At 39.5% G+C, this 13560-nt stretch overlaps 1 protein-coding gene and 1 long non-coding RNA gene across 2 annotated transcripts; both read left to right on the forward strand.

Annotated features, from left to right (window-relative positions):
• The first annotated feature begins 524 nt into the window (after positions 1–524).
• LOC118804948 (uncharacterized membrane protein DDB_G0293934-like) lies at positions 525–9202 on the forward strand. Its single transcript, XM_036565540.1, has 13 exons — positions 525–1206; positions 2116–2308; positions 2571–2684; positions 5032–5130; positions 5468–5581; positions 5920–6033; positions 6372–6485; positions 6824–6937; positions 7276–7389; positions 7728–7841; positions 8179–8292; positions 8631–8744; positions 9083–9202. Exons 2-13 carry the CDS (start codon positions 2189–2191, stop codon positions 9200–9202), a joined length of 1365 nt encoding a protein of 454 aa, XP_036421433.1. The 5' UTR covers positions 525–1206; positions 2116–2188.
• A 409-nt stretch (positions 9203–9611) lies between these two features.
• On the forward strand, positions 9612–13069 carry LOC118806039. The gene is made up of 3 exons (XR_005007080.1): positions 9612–9648; positions 12592–12671; positions 12762–13069. It is a non-coding gene; the product is annotated as an uncharacterized LOC118806039 (long non-coding RNA).
• Positions 13070–13560: the final 491 nt, after the last annotated feature.

A 13560-nucleotide genomic window follows, 5' to 3' on the forward strand; every position in this document is an offset into this window, starting at 1 on the left:
GTTAAGCTGTTCTTTAAAAATATATATACTTTTCACCTGCTATTCATTTTATACTCTCTCTCACACACGTGTGCTCTCCTATGTGTGTGTGTGTGTGTGTGTGTGTGTGTGTGTGTGTTTGTAAACCTTATAATATGGGGACTTCAGCCAGTAAGCACACCAATAAAGTGGGGACGTGTGTCATCGTGGGGACCAAAAATCGAGTCCCCACAAAGTTAACCATTGTAGCATGTCTATTTCGTTGGGCTGAACCTCCCCCCTTAAAATCTCGGAAGTCCCCAAGATGAACACAATCTCGACAAAAAGTGTGCGAGTGCTTAGGGGGAACTGCTCAAAGTGTGTACACGCCCCCTGTGGCCAAAGACTGTAAAAACAACTGCGGACGCACACTTGATCACGTGGTACAGCAATGCTGAACTCTGATTGGTTGAAACGGGAAGCAATCAGTGGAACTGTGAGCCAATGAGGTATCACCTTGATCAGTGCTGCAGTTTCACAGTCCGAAGTGACGTGTGCCGAGCTAGCCCAGCGCCTGAGAGCTCTGTGAGTGAACTTTCACCATCAGACGGAATGTTTTCAGCGACTACATGTTTAATTAATAAACTGTGCTCGAATATAAACCTTAATAGTGCTGTAAATTTAAGATTTTAGTTTCAGTAGTGCCGTGTTCTCGTTAATTAGCTAGCGCTAGTTAGCTGGCTGTTCTAGCCTGTTAGCTCAGCCCTGACGGGGCATTTAAGGCCTTTAACCTGCCTCCCTGTATCAGCCCGTTTATCGAGACAGTTCGCGCTACGATGCCTATGAATGTTTAACGCGTCTTCCGTAGAGAAGCTGGTGAAGTGTTTAAGGGTGAAAGCTTGGTAATGAGGAGGAAGAGCCCGACAAACGACGCTGTTTTCCACATCACCGCCGGCCGCGACAGAGCGGGGCTGGATGTGAAGTACATTGGTTCGTTTAAAGGTGAGCAGAGCAGGTAGATCAGCTTTGACTGAACCTCGACACAGAGAAGGTCGTGTTAGCGCGGTCTGTGGTTGCTGATTAAGGCAGGGGAGTGTTTGCCGTGACGAACTTCGCGAGAGGAGAGTTCGTGCTGGAGTACAGAGGAGACCTGATCAGTGCGGAGGAGAGTCGGAGAAGACAGCGGGTTTATCACAGCGCCGTGAAAGCGTTCCTGTTCGACTTCATCTGGCACGGAAAGCTCTGGACGTGAGTAACTCTTCCCTTCTTCTCTCTCGGCCTGCGGGGTTAAAGGTGGGGAGGTTTCGGCCGCGGCGCTCAGAGCCGCGCTGAGCGGAGATGGGGACGGGAGGCTGGTGTTAGATGGGCTATAAACGCTTTATTACTGCGACTCATTCATATTTAAACCTTTAAAGATCTAACATTCATCTGTGATCAGCGCCGAGGTGTTTGGCAGCGTCGTCGTTTTGTTTACAGACGCGTTGGCCATTTACTGTGATCGACCCCCCCCTCCTCCGTTTTTAATCACATCTAATGATGACGTGTGTTTTTATCAGAACAGCGACCTGGCTAGCTTTTATAATGCGCCTTATTCAGTCGTGTTGTCTTTTTCGGTAAATGTATAGCAACTTTCCCCTGACGCGATTTTAAAGGGCCACCGCATCAGAACCAGCGAGGTGCTGGTCGTAATTCTAAAGTTATTGGTTAAGATCATGACCTCTTGACCCTCCTGATCCTGAGCCACACGTGGATTTAGTTCGCATCATCTTTAAATTTAGTATAATTTCCGTTATCCAGCTCTGTTTTCCACATTTTCTAATCTGTTTATGTATGACGTACATATTGTGCTTTGTAGTCTTTCTTTAGTTCACTACTATTTCTATTTAACAAAATGTCATGTTCCTTAACTCAAAATGCATAATCACCCCTGCCTGTAGACGCATATTGAGCACAGTTACTTAAGAGGTAGAAGGAAACTGTGAATAGTCTAACAATGATAATATATTAATATGAGCAAAATGACAATGACACTATTATTAAGTGAAATAACTGAAAATAGTGTATTGTTTGCTTTCATTACATTTTTAAATTTTACAACTATACAACTAAAATATTACTTTTTGTCACTAAATAACTCTTCTGTTTGTTCAAATTCAGCATTGATGCTGCAAGGGATGATGGCACACTTGGAAGACTGGTTAATGACGACCACATTAACCCCAACTGTAAAATGAAGAGAATCATTGTGGAGGGAAGGCCACATTTGTGCCTTTTTGCTTTAAGAGACATAACACCTGGAGAGGAGATTACGTATAATTATGGAGATGGTGATTGTCCCTGGAGGAGTGAGGTAAGAATGTTACTTCTTGTACCAGTTGTGGATAATTAAATACCAAATAGTGAATATATTTCTAAGATATCATATCCATAATGTAAATGGAAGCTTGAAATTAAAGGATACTGTTAATTTGAGTTTATGCAGACTATCTAGAGATGATCAGAACAATTCCAATCAGTTACAGTATGGTACTGCTAACATGTTGCATGCTGTTTCCATAACAGGATTTCCCTCTTATTTTTGTGTTTAATAATGACTGTTGTGTCCATTTCAGGTGACAAAAAGTGGAATGGAAGCAGACAACAATCATCTGGAGTCAGAAGGTGCCTCTGGAGATGATCAGCATTGCACCAAGCATTTACAGCACAAATCTGCTTTTGGCGTCCAGGTAAGCAAACTGCTAAAATTCAAGCATGTTCACACAGGTAATGCTAAGTCTGCACAATGTGTAAAGTAGTCAACCAGTATCAGGAGAGTCTGGCTGCAGACATGCGCTCTCAGACAGATGCAGTCTCAGCCCCAATCACGTCATGTGCTCTCTGCCAATGGCTGAAACAGCCCAATGGCACATTAACTTTTGGCTGCTGTTATTTAGCGATATCATCACTTAATCCATTTTTCATCCATAACATGGCTAGAGAGTGACATTTAATGCACCTCCCTGTTGAATAAAAATCATAGAACGCATTAAAAGTGTCTGTTGGTTTCTGGTGGTTTTCAGTAGTGGCTAATGGTATTCTGTGTTTTCCTGATGGGTTAATATCACAGTGTGAAGGATTCCGATCGTTTAATCAGGTGTTCTGGGACTGATTCCACATATGTTTGATTATTTCCTAATGGTCTCTAACGGCAACCATCAAGCCAATTCCCGTTAGGAAGCCAAACCGTCAGGTTTTATTCCTAACAGCCCTGCAAACACAATTACACTTTGACAACCTACTGTTTCAATGCCCACAGCGTCGTCTGCTTGGTGCTCTTTACATTGTCATAACATTGTAATGTAATTTTTCAGAAAGGTATGAACGTTGTCTGACAACTTTCTAGGAGGTTGTGACGACGTTGATGAGACAGCAAAAGTAATCAGTACTATGGTGACTGTACGTTGTCATTAGCTCCTAGAATCCTTAATAAGTTTTAATCAATATTACAGTTTTTGATGACCGGTTCTAATTGTCAGCATGGCTTTCATGAGTTTCAGCAGCAGCCTGTTTGTCTTTTCTGTGAATAAACCCGACATTCATGTCTTATTGCTGTGGTAGGCTTTATTTTGAAAGTTTCCATATTTAATTACCTTATTATCAGTATGGCAACGTCATTATATATTCAGTGTAACTCCTGCTGCCCAGCAGTACGCGTTTCGCTGTTTTTACTCATAAAACTCACAAAAACACTGTTGTGGCGGAGCGGCACTGACGTCATTAATAGGCTGCTGGTGCATGTCAGGCTGAGAGTGCATGTCTGTTCATATACCTCAGTTATGAAATTTATGCGCTGCTGCTCCATAAACCTGCTTTGCATGTATTAATCCCTTCTGCTTTTTTCATGTGGACTATGCACATCTACCTCATCGCCTTCAACCATGACACCTCTGAGATGCTATTCCTTGATCACACTGTGCATTTGCTAACCTGTTGAGCTTCTCTCATGCAGACTATGCTCGGCTGACCCATCCATCTCATGATGCTGCACCATTTGCTGTTCGTTTTCTAAACCTAACTTCATTTACTCCTTTACCAGGGTTATCTCAGTACTGTTACAAGATGCCTTCTCTGTGCTGTTCATGTCATATATTTCTCGTTTTGTATACTATAATTGGTCTTTTTCAGATTCTCCTCAGCAGAGCTGTAAAATGCTCTCTTCTCTAACAACTCAACAGTGATACAGATGTGATGCTGTACCTCAGTTACATTGTACGGTTACTTATCCTAATTGAATTTACTCCAGCTACTTCTTTTCTAGTGTCTCATTAATGGTGCTGAGGAATATCTTATCTTGCCGCTTAGAGAAAGTACCAAGCAATCATGTATACCAGCTTTACTCCATGTTTCACTAATGCTATTTTTTTACTCCAGTTTCTTCCATTCTAAGGTGTCTGTGATGCTCCTGCATGCCATCTCATCTCACTCATACCACTCATCAGCTGTAACACTGCAGCTTCACTGTGCTCTGAGTCTGCTAATGCTAATCTCATTTCCTCCAGCTCTTTCCTTAACACTGCTGCACTGAAGTTTTCTTCTTGCTTTTTCTGTGTCACTGTTGCTCTTCCACAGCTCCATTTCACTCAGTGTCACGTCAGTATTACAGATCCATTGTTTACATTCCCTTTTTTGGGACCAGCATCTACAGTAGCAAGCTCTTTCACTGCTGTCTGTTTACTGCTCTTGGGCTGCTGAGCCATTGGCTTTAGACCTCGATTCTGTAAAGCTACCATGCAACATTTTGTAAAAGTGCATTCAGTGTCCACCCTGTGCCATCTTTGTGTTTCCAATCTTGCAACCCTTGCCTTGTAACTTGTAGCAACCTCCTCTTCAGCTGGGTCAAGGATCATGGAAAGCTCATTATTAAATTTATTGTGGTGTGGCAGGGGTTATTTGGAGTAAAACAGAAGTGATCTAGTGTTATCAGCATTCTTTTCCTGTTTTCTGTTCTGTGATCTCTCCTTATTTTACAGTATATTGAATGCAGGCTTTGAACTAGCAAAATGTGTTTATTGGTAATTGTTTTGTCTATTTCAGATGACAAAAAATGAAATGGAAGCAGGAAGTAATCGTCTGGAGTCAGATGGTGCCTCTGGAGGCACAGCATCACAGCATGAGTCTACTTTCTGTAACGAGGTATGAAACTGCTTATTTTCTTATATTTTTACATGGTAAACGTCAAGTCCCCACAATGTACACTGTAATCTACCACGGTTGGCAAAAGATTTTCAATTGACTAGTGGTGCCCTTCCCCCACTGAGTCCCCACACTGTCTTTAAAAGTGAAGGTTTTACACAAAGTCCTCACAAGGCATCTACTTTAAAATATTATCATTTTAATCTAGAAATATTTTTTTGGTTGGTGTGTTTAGCCTAAAAATACTTTCTACAACTTGACAGCGTTCAGCTTAGTTGTAGTATGTCAGCATTGCTTTTACTTTTGGGCTTATTGGTAATTGTTTTGTCTATTTCAGATGACAAAAAATGGAACGGAAGCAGCCAGTAATCGTCTGGAGTCAGATGGTACCTCTGGAGACGATCACCGTCACACCCAGCATTCACAGCATGAGTCTACTTTCTGTAATGAGGTATGAAACTGCTAATTTTCTTATATTTTTTGTATGGTAAACGTCAAGTCCCCACAATGTACACTGTAATCTACCACGGTTGGCAAAAGATTTTCAATTGACTAGCGGTGCCCTTCCCCCACTGAGTCCCCACACTGTCTTTAAAAGTGAAGGTTTTACACAAAGTCCTCACAAGGCATCTACTTTAAAATATTATCATTTTAATCTAGAAATATTTTTTTGGTTGGTGTGTTTAGCCTAAAAATACTTTCTACAACTTGACAGCGTTCAGCTTAGTTGTAGTATGTCAGCATTGCTTTTACTTTTGGGCTTATTGGTAATTGTTTTGTCTATTTCAGATGACAAAAAATGGAACGGAAGCAGCCAGTAATCGTCTGGAGTCAGATGGTACCTCTGGAGACGATCACCGTCACACCCAGCATTCACAGCATGAGTCTACTTTCTGTAATGAGGTATGAAACTGCTAATTTTCTTATATTTTTTGTATGGTAAACGTCAAGTCCCCACAATGTACACTGTAATCTACCACGGTTGGCAAAAGATTTTCAGTTGACTAGTGGTGCCCTTCCCCCACTGAGTCCCCACACTGTCTTTATAAGTGAAGGTTTTACACAAAGTCCTCACAAGGCATCTACTTTAAAATATTATCATTTTAATCTAGAAATATTTTTTTGGTTGGTGTGTTTAGCCTAAAAATACTTTCTACAACTTGACAGCGTTCAGCTTAGTTGTAGTATGTCAGCATTGCTTTTACTTTTGGGCTTATTGGTAAATGTTTTGTCTATTTGAGATGACAAAAAATGGAACGGAAGCAGCCAGTAATCGTCTGGAGTCAGATGGTACCTCTGGAGACGATCACCATCACACCCAGCATTCACAGCATGAGTCTACTTTCTGTAACGAGGTATGAAACTGCTAATTTTCTTATATTTTTTGTATGGTAAACGTCAAGTCCCCACAATGTACACTGTAATCTACCACGGTTGGCAAAAGATTTTCAATTGACTAGTGGTGCCCTTCCCCCACTGAGTCCCCACACTGTCTTTAAAAGTGAAGGTTTTACACAAAGTCCTCACAAGGCATCTACTTTAAAATATTATCATTTTAATCTAGAAATATTTTTTTGGTTGGTGTGTTTAGCCTAAAAATACTTTCTACAACTTGACAGCGTTCAGCTTAGTTGTAGTATGTCAGCATTGCTTTTACTTTTGGGCTTATTGGTAATTGTTTTGTCTATTTCAGATGACAAAAAATGGAATGGAAGCAGCCAGTAATCGTCTGGAGTCAGATGGTACCTCTGGAGACGATCACCATCACACCCCGCATTCACAGCATGAGTCTACTTTCTGTAACGAGGTATGAAACTGCTAATTTTCTTATATTTTTTGCATGGTAAACGTCAAGTCCCCACAATGTACACTGTAATCCACCACTGTTGGCAAAAGATTTTCAATTGACTAGCGGTGCCCTTCCCCCACTGAGTCCCCACACTGTCTTTAAAAGTGAAGGTTTTACACAAAGTCCTCACAAGGCATCTACTTTAAAATATTATCATTTTAATCTAGAAATATTTTTTTGGTTGGTGTGTTTAGCCTAAAAATACTTTCTACAACTTGACAGCGTTCAGCTTAGTTGTAGTATGTCAGCATTGCTTTTACTTTTGGGCTTATTGGTAATTGTTTTGTCTATTTCAGATGACAAAAAATGGAACGGAAGCAGCCAGTAATCGTCTGGAGTCAGATGGTACCTCTGGAGACGATCACCGTCACACCCAGCATTCACAGCATGAGTCTACTTTCTGTAATGAGGTATGAAACTGCTAATTTTCTTATATTTTTTGTATGGTAAACGTCAAGTCCCCACAATGTACACTGTAATCTACCACGGTTGGCAAAAGATTTTCAATTGACTAGCGGTGCCCTTCCCCCACTGAGTCCCCACACTGTCTTTAAAAGTGAAGGTTTTACACAAAGTCCTCACAAGGCATCTACTTTAAAATATTATCATTTTAATCTAGAAATATTTTTTTGGTTGGTGTGTTTAGCCTAAAAATACTTTCTACAACTTGACAGCGTTCAGCTTAGTTGTAGTATGTCAGCATTGCTTTTACTTTTGGGCTTATTGGTAATTGTTTTGTCTATTTCAGATGACAAAAAATGGAACGGAAGCAGCCAGTAATCGTCTGGAGTCAGATGGTACCTCTGGAGACGATCACCGTCACACCCAGCATTCACAGCATGAGTCTACTTTCTGTAATGAGGTATGAAACTGCTAATTTTCTTATATTTTTTGTATGGTAAATGTCAAGTCCCCACAATGTACACTGTAATCTACCACGGTTGGCAAAAGATTTTCAGTTGACTAGCGGTGCCCTTCCCCCACTGAGTCCCCACACTGTCTTTATAAGTGAAGGTTTTACACAAAGTCCTCACAAGGCATCTACTTTAAAATATTATCATTTTAATCTAGAAATATTTTTTGGTTGGTGTGTTTAGCCTAAAAATACTTTCTACAACTTGACAGCGTTCAGCTTAGTTGTAGTATGTCAGCATTGCTTTTACTTTTGGGCTTATTGGTAAATGTTTTGTCTATTTGAGATGACAAAAAATGGAACGGAAGCAGCCAGTAATCGTCTGGAGTCAGATGGTACCTCTGGAGACGATCACCATCACACCCAGCATTCACAGCATGAGTCTACTTTCTGTAACGAGGTATGAAACTGCTAATTTTCTTATATTTTTTGTATGGTAAACGTCAAGTCCCCACAATGTACACTGTAATCCACCACGGTTGGCAAAAGATTTTCAATTGACTAGCGGTGCCCTTCCCCCACTGAGTCCCCACACTGTCTTTAAAAGTGAAGGTTTTACACAAAGTCCTCACAAGGCATCTACTTTAAAATATTATCATTTTAATCTAGAAATATTTTTTTGGTTGGTGTGTTTAGCCTAAAAATACTTTCTACAACTTGACAGCGTTCAGCTTAGTTGTAGTATGTCAGCATTGCTTTTACTTTTGGGCTTATTGGTAATTGTTTTGTCTATTTCAGATGACAAAAAATGGAACGGAAGCAGCCAGTAATCGTCTGGAGTCAGATGGTACCTCTGGAGACGATCACCATCACACCCAGCATTCACAGCATGAGTCTACTTTCTGTAACGAGGTATGAAACTGCTAATTTTCTTATATTTTTTGCATGGTAAACGTCAAGTCCCCACAATGTACACTGTAATCCACCACTGTTGGCAAAAGATTTTCAATTGACTAGCGGTGCCCTTCCCCCACTGAGTCCCCACACTGTCTTTAAAAGTGAAGGTTTTACACAAAGTCCTCACAAGGCATCTACTTTAAAATATTATCATTTTAATCTAGAAATATTTTTTTGGTTGGTGTGTTTAGCCTAAAAATACTTTCTACAACTTGACAGCGTTCAGCTTAGTTGTAGTATGTCAGCATTGCTTTTACTTTTGGGCTTATTGGTAATTGTTTTGTCTATTTCAGATGACAAAAAATGGAACGGAAGCAGCCAGTAATCGTCTGGAGTCAGATGGTACCTCTGGAGACGATCACCGTCACACCCAGCATTCACAGCATGAGTCTACTTTCTGTAACGAGGTATGAAACTGCTAATTTTCTTATATTTTTTGCATGGTAAACGTCAAGTCCCCACAATGTACACTGTAATCTACCACGGTTGGCAAAAGATTTTCAATTGACTAGCGGTGCCCTTCCCCCACTGAGTCCCCACACTGTCTTTAAAAGTGAAGGTTTTACACAAAGTCCTCACAAGGCATCTACTTTAAAATATTATCATTTTAATCTAGAAATATTTTTTTGGTTGGTGTGTTTAGCCTAAAAATACTTTCTACAACTTGACAGCGTTCAGCTTAGTTGTAGTATGTCAGCATTGCTTTTACTTTTGGGCTTATTGGTAAATGTTTTGTCTATTTCAGATGACAAAAAATGGAACGGAAGCAGCCAGTAATCGTCTGGAGTCAGATGGTACCTCTGGAGACGATCACCGTCACACCCAGCATTCACAGCATGAGTCTACTTTCTGTAACGAGGTATGAAACTGCTAATTTTCTTATATTTTTTGCATGGTAAAGGTTAAGTCCCCACAATGTACACTGTAATTTACTAGGTTTGGCAAAAGATTAGAAAGCACTCACTCCTGCAGTCTCAGTGGATTTAAATAATTTTTCTCACCGATCTATATAAAAATGAACACAAATTAAAATTATAAATCTCCTGTGTACCTTGCATTGAAGCCATTTGGTAGAGCCACCTTAACAATTTCAGTTTTCAGTTTTCATAGATCTGTATAATCACCCTAAAGTAGAGGTCACTAATAGGTGGACTGCGGTCCGAGTCCAGACCCAGACGTTGTTCCATACTGACTGGACCCATAAATTCTGGATAATTATTTAATTTTATTGGGTTGGTCCTATTTCAATCGGCGTATCATTTCTAGTCATTATGGTACCGTTTTAGCGGCCCAGAAAACTCACAGACCAATCACAGGCGTTGTAAATATCACACGTGACGCTACTCAGCCAATCCGATCTGTGCATTACAATGAGCACAGAGACTCGAGGGAGTGAAGCCACACAGGGGAGGGACAAGGCAAGACAAAGCAGTTGGAGAAGAAAGTGAGTCAGAGGGAAATTACTTCACATGGCGTGATCTAAAAAGAGAAAACTGACAATAAAATGTTGAAATATTACTGAATTGTACTTTACTTGATTCGACATTCAGTTGTAGACTACATAAGATGTTGATATACCTACTAGGCTACTTCAGTGAACAGTACATGGCACTGAATCATAATGGAAGTTAGACATTATGATGTTCTGGACCTTTGCTTGATTTTCGTTAACTGGACCTTATTGAATTTTAATTAAATACCCCTGCTCTAAAGGTCAAATTTGGCCTTTGGCCAACTAGCTGAAATGATGCAAGATGTTGTATTTGTTCAGTATCTGTCCCTTAGCCTGTACTTTTCAATAACCGTGTTAAGGTGTTGTTTTGGGTGGGTTTTTTGTGTTCATAGTGTAGTTTTTGCCAGGAAATGTACTCATTAGTAGTTGTTTTATATAGAGGCACAGTTATGCTGTAACCACTTTGAAACACATTTAAAACACATTGACCACATTTTAAAAATATGGTAACTTTCAAAATCAGGATGAAAAATCAGTAAATGTTTTCCTGTTTAATAGATATAAGAAAAAAGAGACTGCTTGGTGTAAGATCCTTAGCACATATTAGCCCCCTATATTATTGTTAAGTGCTGTCAAATTGTTTCCAACCCCTGGAGACCATATGGATGGTGTTTCTCCAGAATATCCTGGTCTTCTGTTCGGGTCTTCAGGCTTTATAATGGCCTCGTTCATTGTTCCTTGGATTGTATCTTCTTGCTTGGGCTCCACTTCCCAACTCTTCCAAGCATCATTGTCTTTTCCAGTGGTTCTTCTCAGAATATTCCCAAATCCCAAAGAGAGTGTCAGTTTATTATCTGGACTTTGAAAGTTGAGGCTTGATTTGGTCAAGGGCCCATTGTTTTGTTTCCTTTGGCATCCAACGTTCCCTCAAAAGACTTTGCCAGCAGTTCAAATGCATCAGTATTTCCCACCTTTTTTACTGACCAGCTTTCATATTCATAAAGAGCCACAGAGATGACCAGTCTGGACAGGTGTGATCTTTATGTGGAGAGACAGATTTTTGCATTTGAACATCTTTTCCAGTTTGACTGCTGGATCCTTTGTTGTTAATCAGTTAAAGTTGGCAAAAGCTGTCCATCTCTTTGACATCTTCTCCATCAGTGATACAGTTAGTGCTCTTTCTTATTGTCCTAACCTTGGTCTTAAGTTCCATCTTTTCACTCTGTTCTTTAACCTTTCTTATAAGGGCCTTTAGGTCTTCCTGATTTTCTGCTGTGAATGTCGTGTCATCCGCATATTGAAGGTTATTGATATCTTCCACCTGCGTCTCTCATTATATGTTCAGCATACAGGTTGAACAGGTATGATGACACAATGTAGCTTTGTCTAACTTGCTTGCCGTGGAACCATAATCTAGCATACATCAGGTAAGATGTTGTTGATTGATCTTTATTTCATACTTTATTTTATATTTGGTATTCCAGTCACCAGCAGGATAACTTATTTGCAGGTCCTGTCAATTTCAGCCTGAGCTTCAACATAAAACCTTTTCATTTCTTCTTCATTAGCATCTGTTGTTGGGGAGTAAACCTGGATGAATGGAATGTTGAATGGTTATGCATGAAATTGGATTGACATCAGTCAGTCATTCACAGAATTGCATCCAATAATGGTCTTGTTGACATCCTTGTTGACAATAAAAGCCACTCCATTTCTTCTTTGTTGTTCATTACCTGACTAGTAGACTGTATTTCTTTTCCAGCTTGCCATGATTCCTGCTTCAGACATTCCAAGTTCCACTTGTAGCTTTGAATTCTCTTTTCTTGCTCAGCAGCTAAAGCAAAAATCTTTGACCTAGCTGTGTCATGCAAGCAAGGTGTACTCAGAGGAATCCTCAGCTCTTCCCCAATAATAAGTTGAGTGCAAGATAATACCAAACATTTTGTTGTTCCTATCCATGTGATTTTCTTGGTAGAGTACAGAAGTGGTTTACCATTGGCTTCTTCTGCACAGTTGAACTGATGTCATTGCCATTGTCACCTGTGTGATAATCCACCTTCAACATTGTCCTATATCCCTGCTGCCCAGTATAGGTGGTAGTTTGCAACCATCTAGCAGCACCTTAAGAACCACATAGCAAGACCACATCAATGACATAGCAACACTCTAGCATTCACTTAGGACTTATCTCAGCAATCACTCTGCATTTTCATCAGGAAATGCATTTATATAGTATTATTTTTATTATTATTATTATTATTAGTAGTATTATTAGTATTATTATTTTGGCATGTCCTTAGCTATTTAAAGTATTTTCAAAAAGAGTGTGTTTCGTTTGGGTTTATGTAGATCCTGGAGCAGAACCGGACTTAGAACCGTCTACACAGCAAGCCCAGGAGACCTTGGCTGAACCACATCAGTTCCCAAAGGTATTGTCTGATAAATAAACATGATGGCAAGCTTTTATGACATTGAAAGACATTGTATGTTTTGACTAATAATGTTCTGCATTTATTCAGGTGTAAAGATGGTTAAGAGAAAGAAGTGGGAGACCGGTGAAGTGAAAGCAGTTGAAAAACATCTGAACAGGTTCATTAAAACTTGCACAGTGCCAGGAAAAAAAAGAAAGTGAGGCTTGTATAAAAGCTGATCCTGTTGCACTGAAAGACCGAGATGTTCTTTGTAAAGAACAGAATCACTGCACTTAAAAGGAAAATGTAAACCAGAACAAATGTCGTTTGCACAGTCTTTGTTTTTTTACGTTCATTGATAGTTCCAACAGAAAAAAAAGGTTTTATTTCATTGTATATTTTATTTGATGTCAATCTTTGAAAACAATGGTTCTTCAAGGGTTCTTTAGTAAAAACACAAAGAGCCATCTGCATGCTTAAATGTTTCGTCACATGGTGAAATGGTTTTTCAGTTTGGAGAATGTGTTGTTTATGGTTCTATTAATGAACCATTTTAAAATGGTTCTGTATAGCACCAAATAGAGTTCTGCTACAAGCTTGACATCAACACACTTGTAGAACCCTTTTTGTACTATACAGAACCATTTTTAAGTTCTTTTATAGAACCACATGCAACACAGTCTGAATAACCATTTACCATGAAACATAGTTCTATATTGAACCACTGTCTTTACCAAAGTTCTCTTGACAAAACATCTTTTTGAGCATTTTTTTAAATACTTATTATTTTTTTACTGGCAGCTTAAGTATTTAGTATTGCTTATGATTGCTTTAGATTTAAAAAGCAGTCATTAATTATCTGTGCAGAAATACTGTATCACAAACGGCAAAAAACTGGTTTAAAAAG

The sequence above is a fragment of the Colossoma macropomum genome, unplaced genomic scaffold (assembly GCF_904425465.1).
Source record: "Colossoma macropomum unplaced genomic scaffold, Colossoma_macropomum, whole genome shotgun sequence".
NCBI lineage: Eukaryota > Metazoa > Chordata > Actinopteri > Characiformes > Serrasalmidae > Colossoma > Colossoma macropomum.

Coding starts and splice junctions, on each gene's coding strand:
- LOC118804948 (XM_036565540.1), top strand. CDS start 2,189: ATGAAGAGAATCATTGTGGAGGGAAGGCCACATTTGTGCCTTTTTGCT. Junction 7,842..8,178: donor AGTCTACTTTCTGTAATGAG/GTATGAAACTGC, acceptor TGTCTATTTGAG/ATGACAAAAAATGGAACGGA. Junction 8,293..8,630: donor AGTCTACTTTCTGTAACGAG/GTATGAAACTGC, acceptor TGTCTATTTCAG/ATGACAAAAAATGGAACGGA.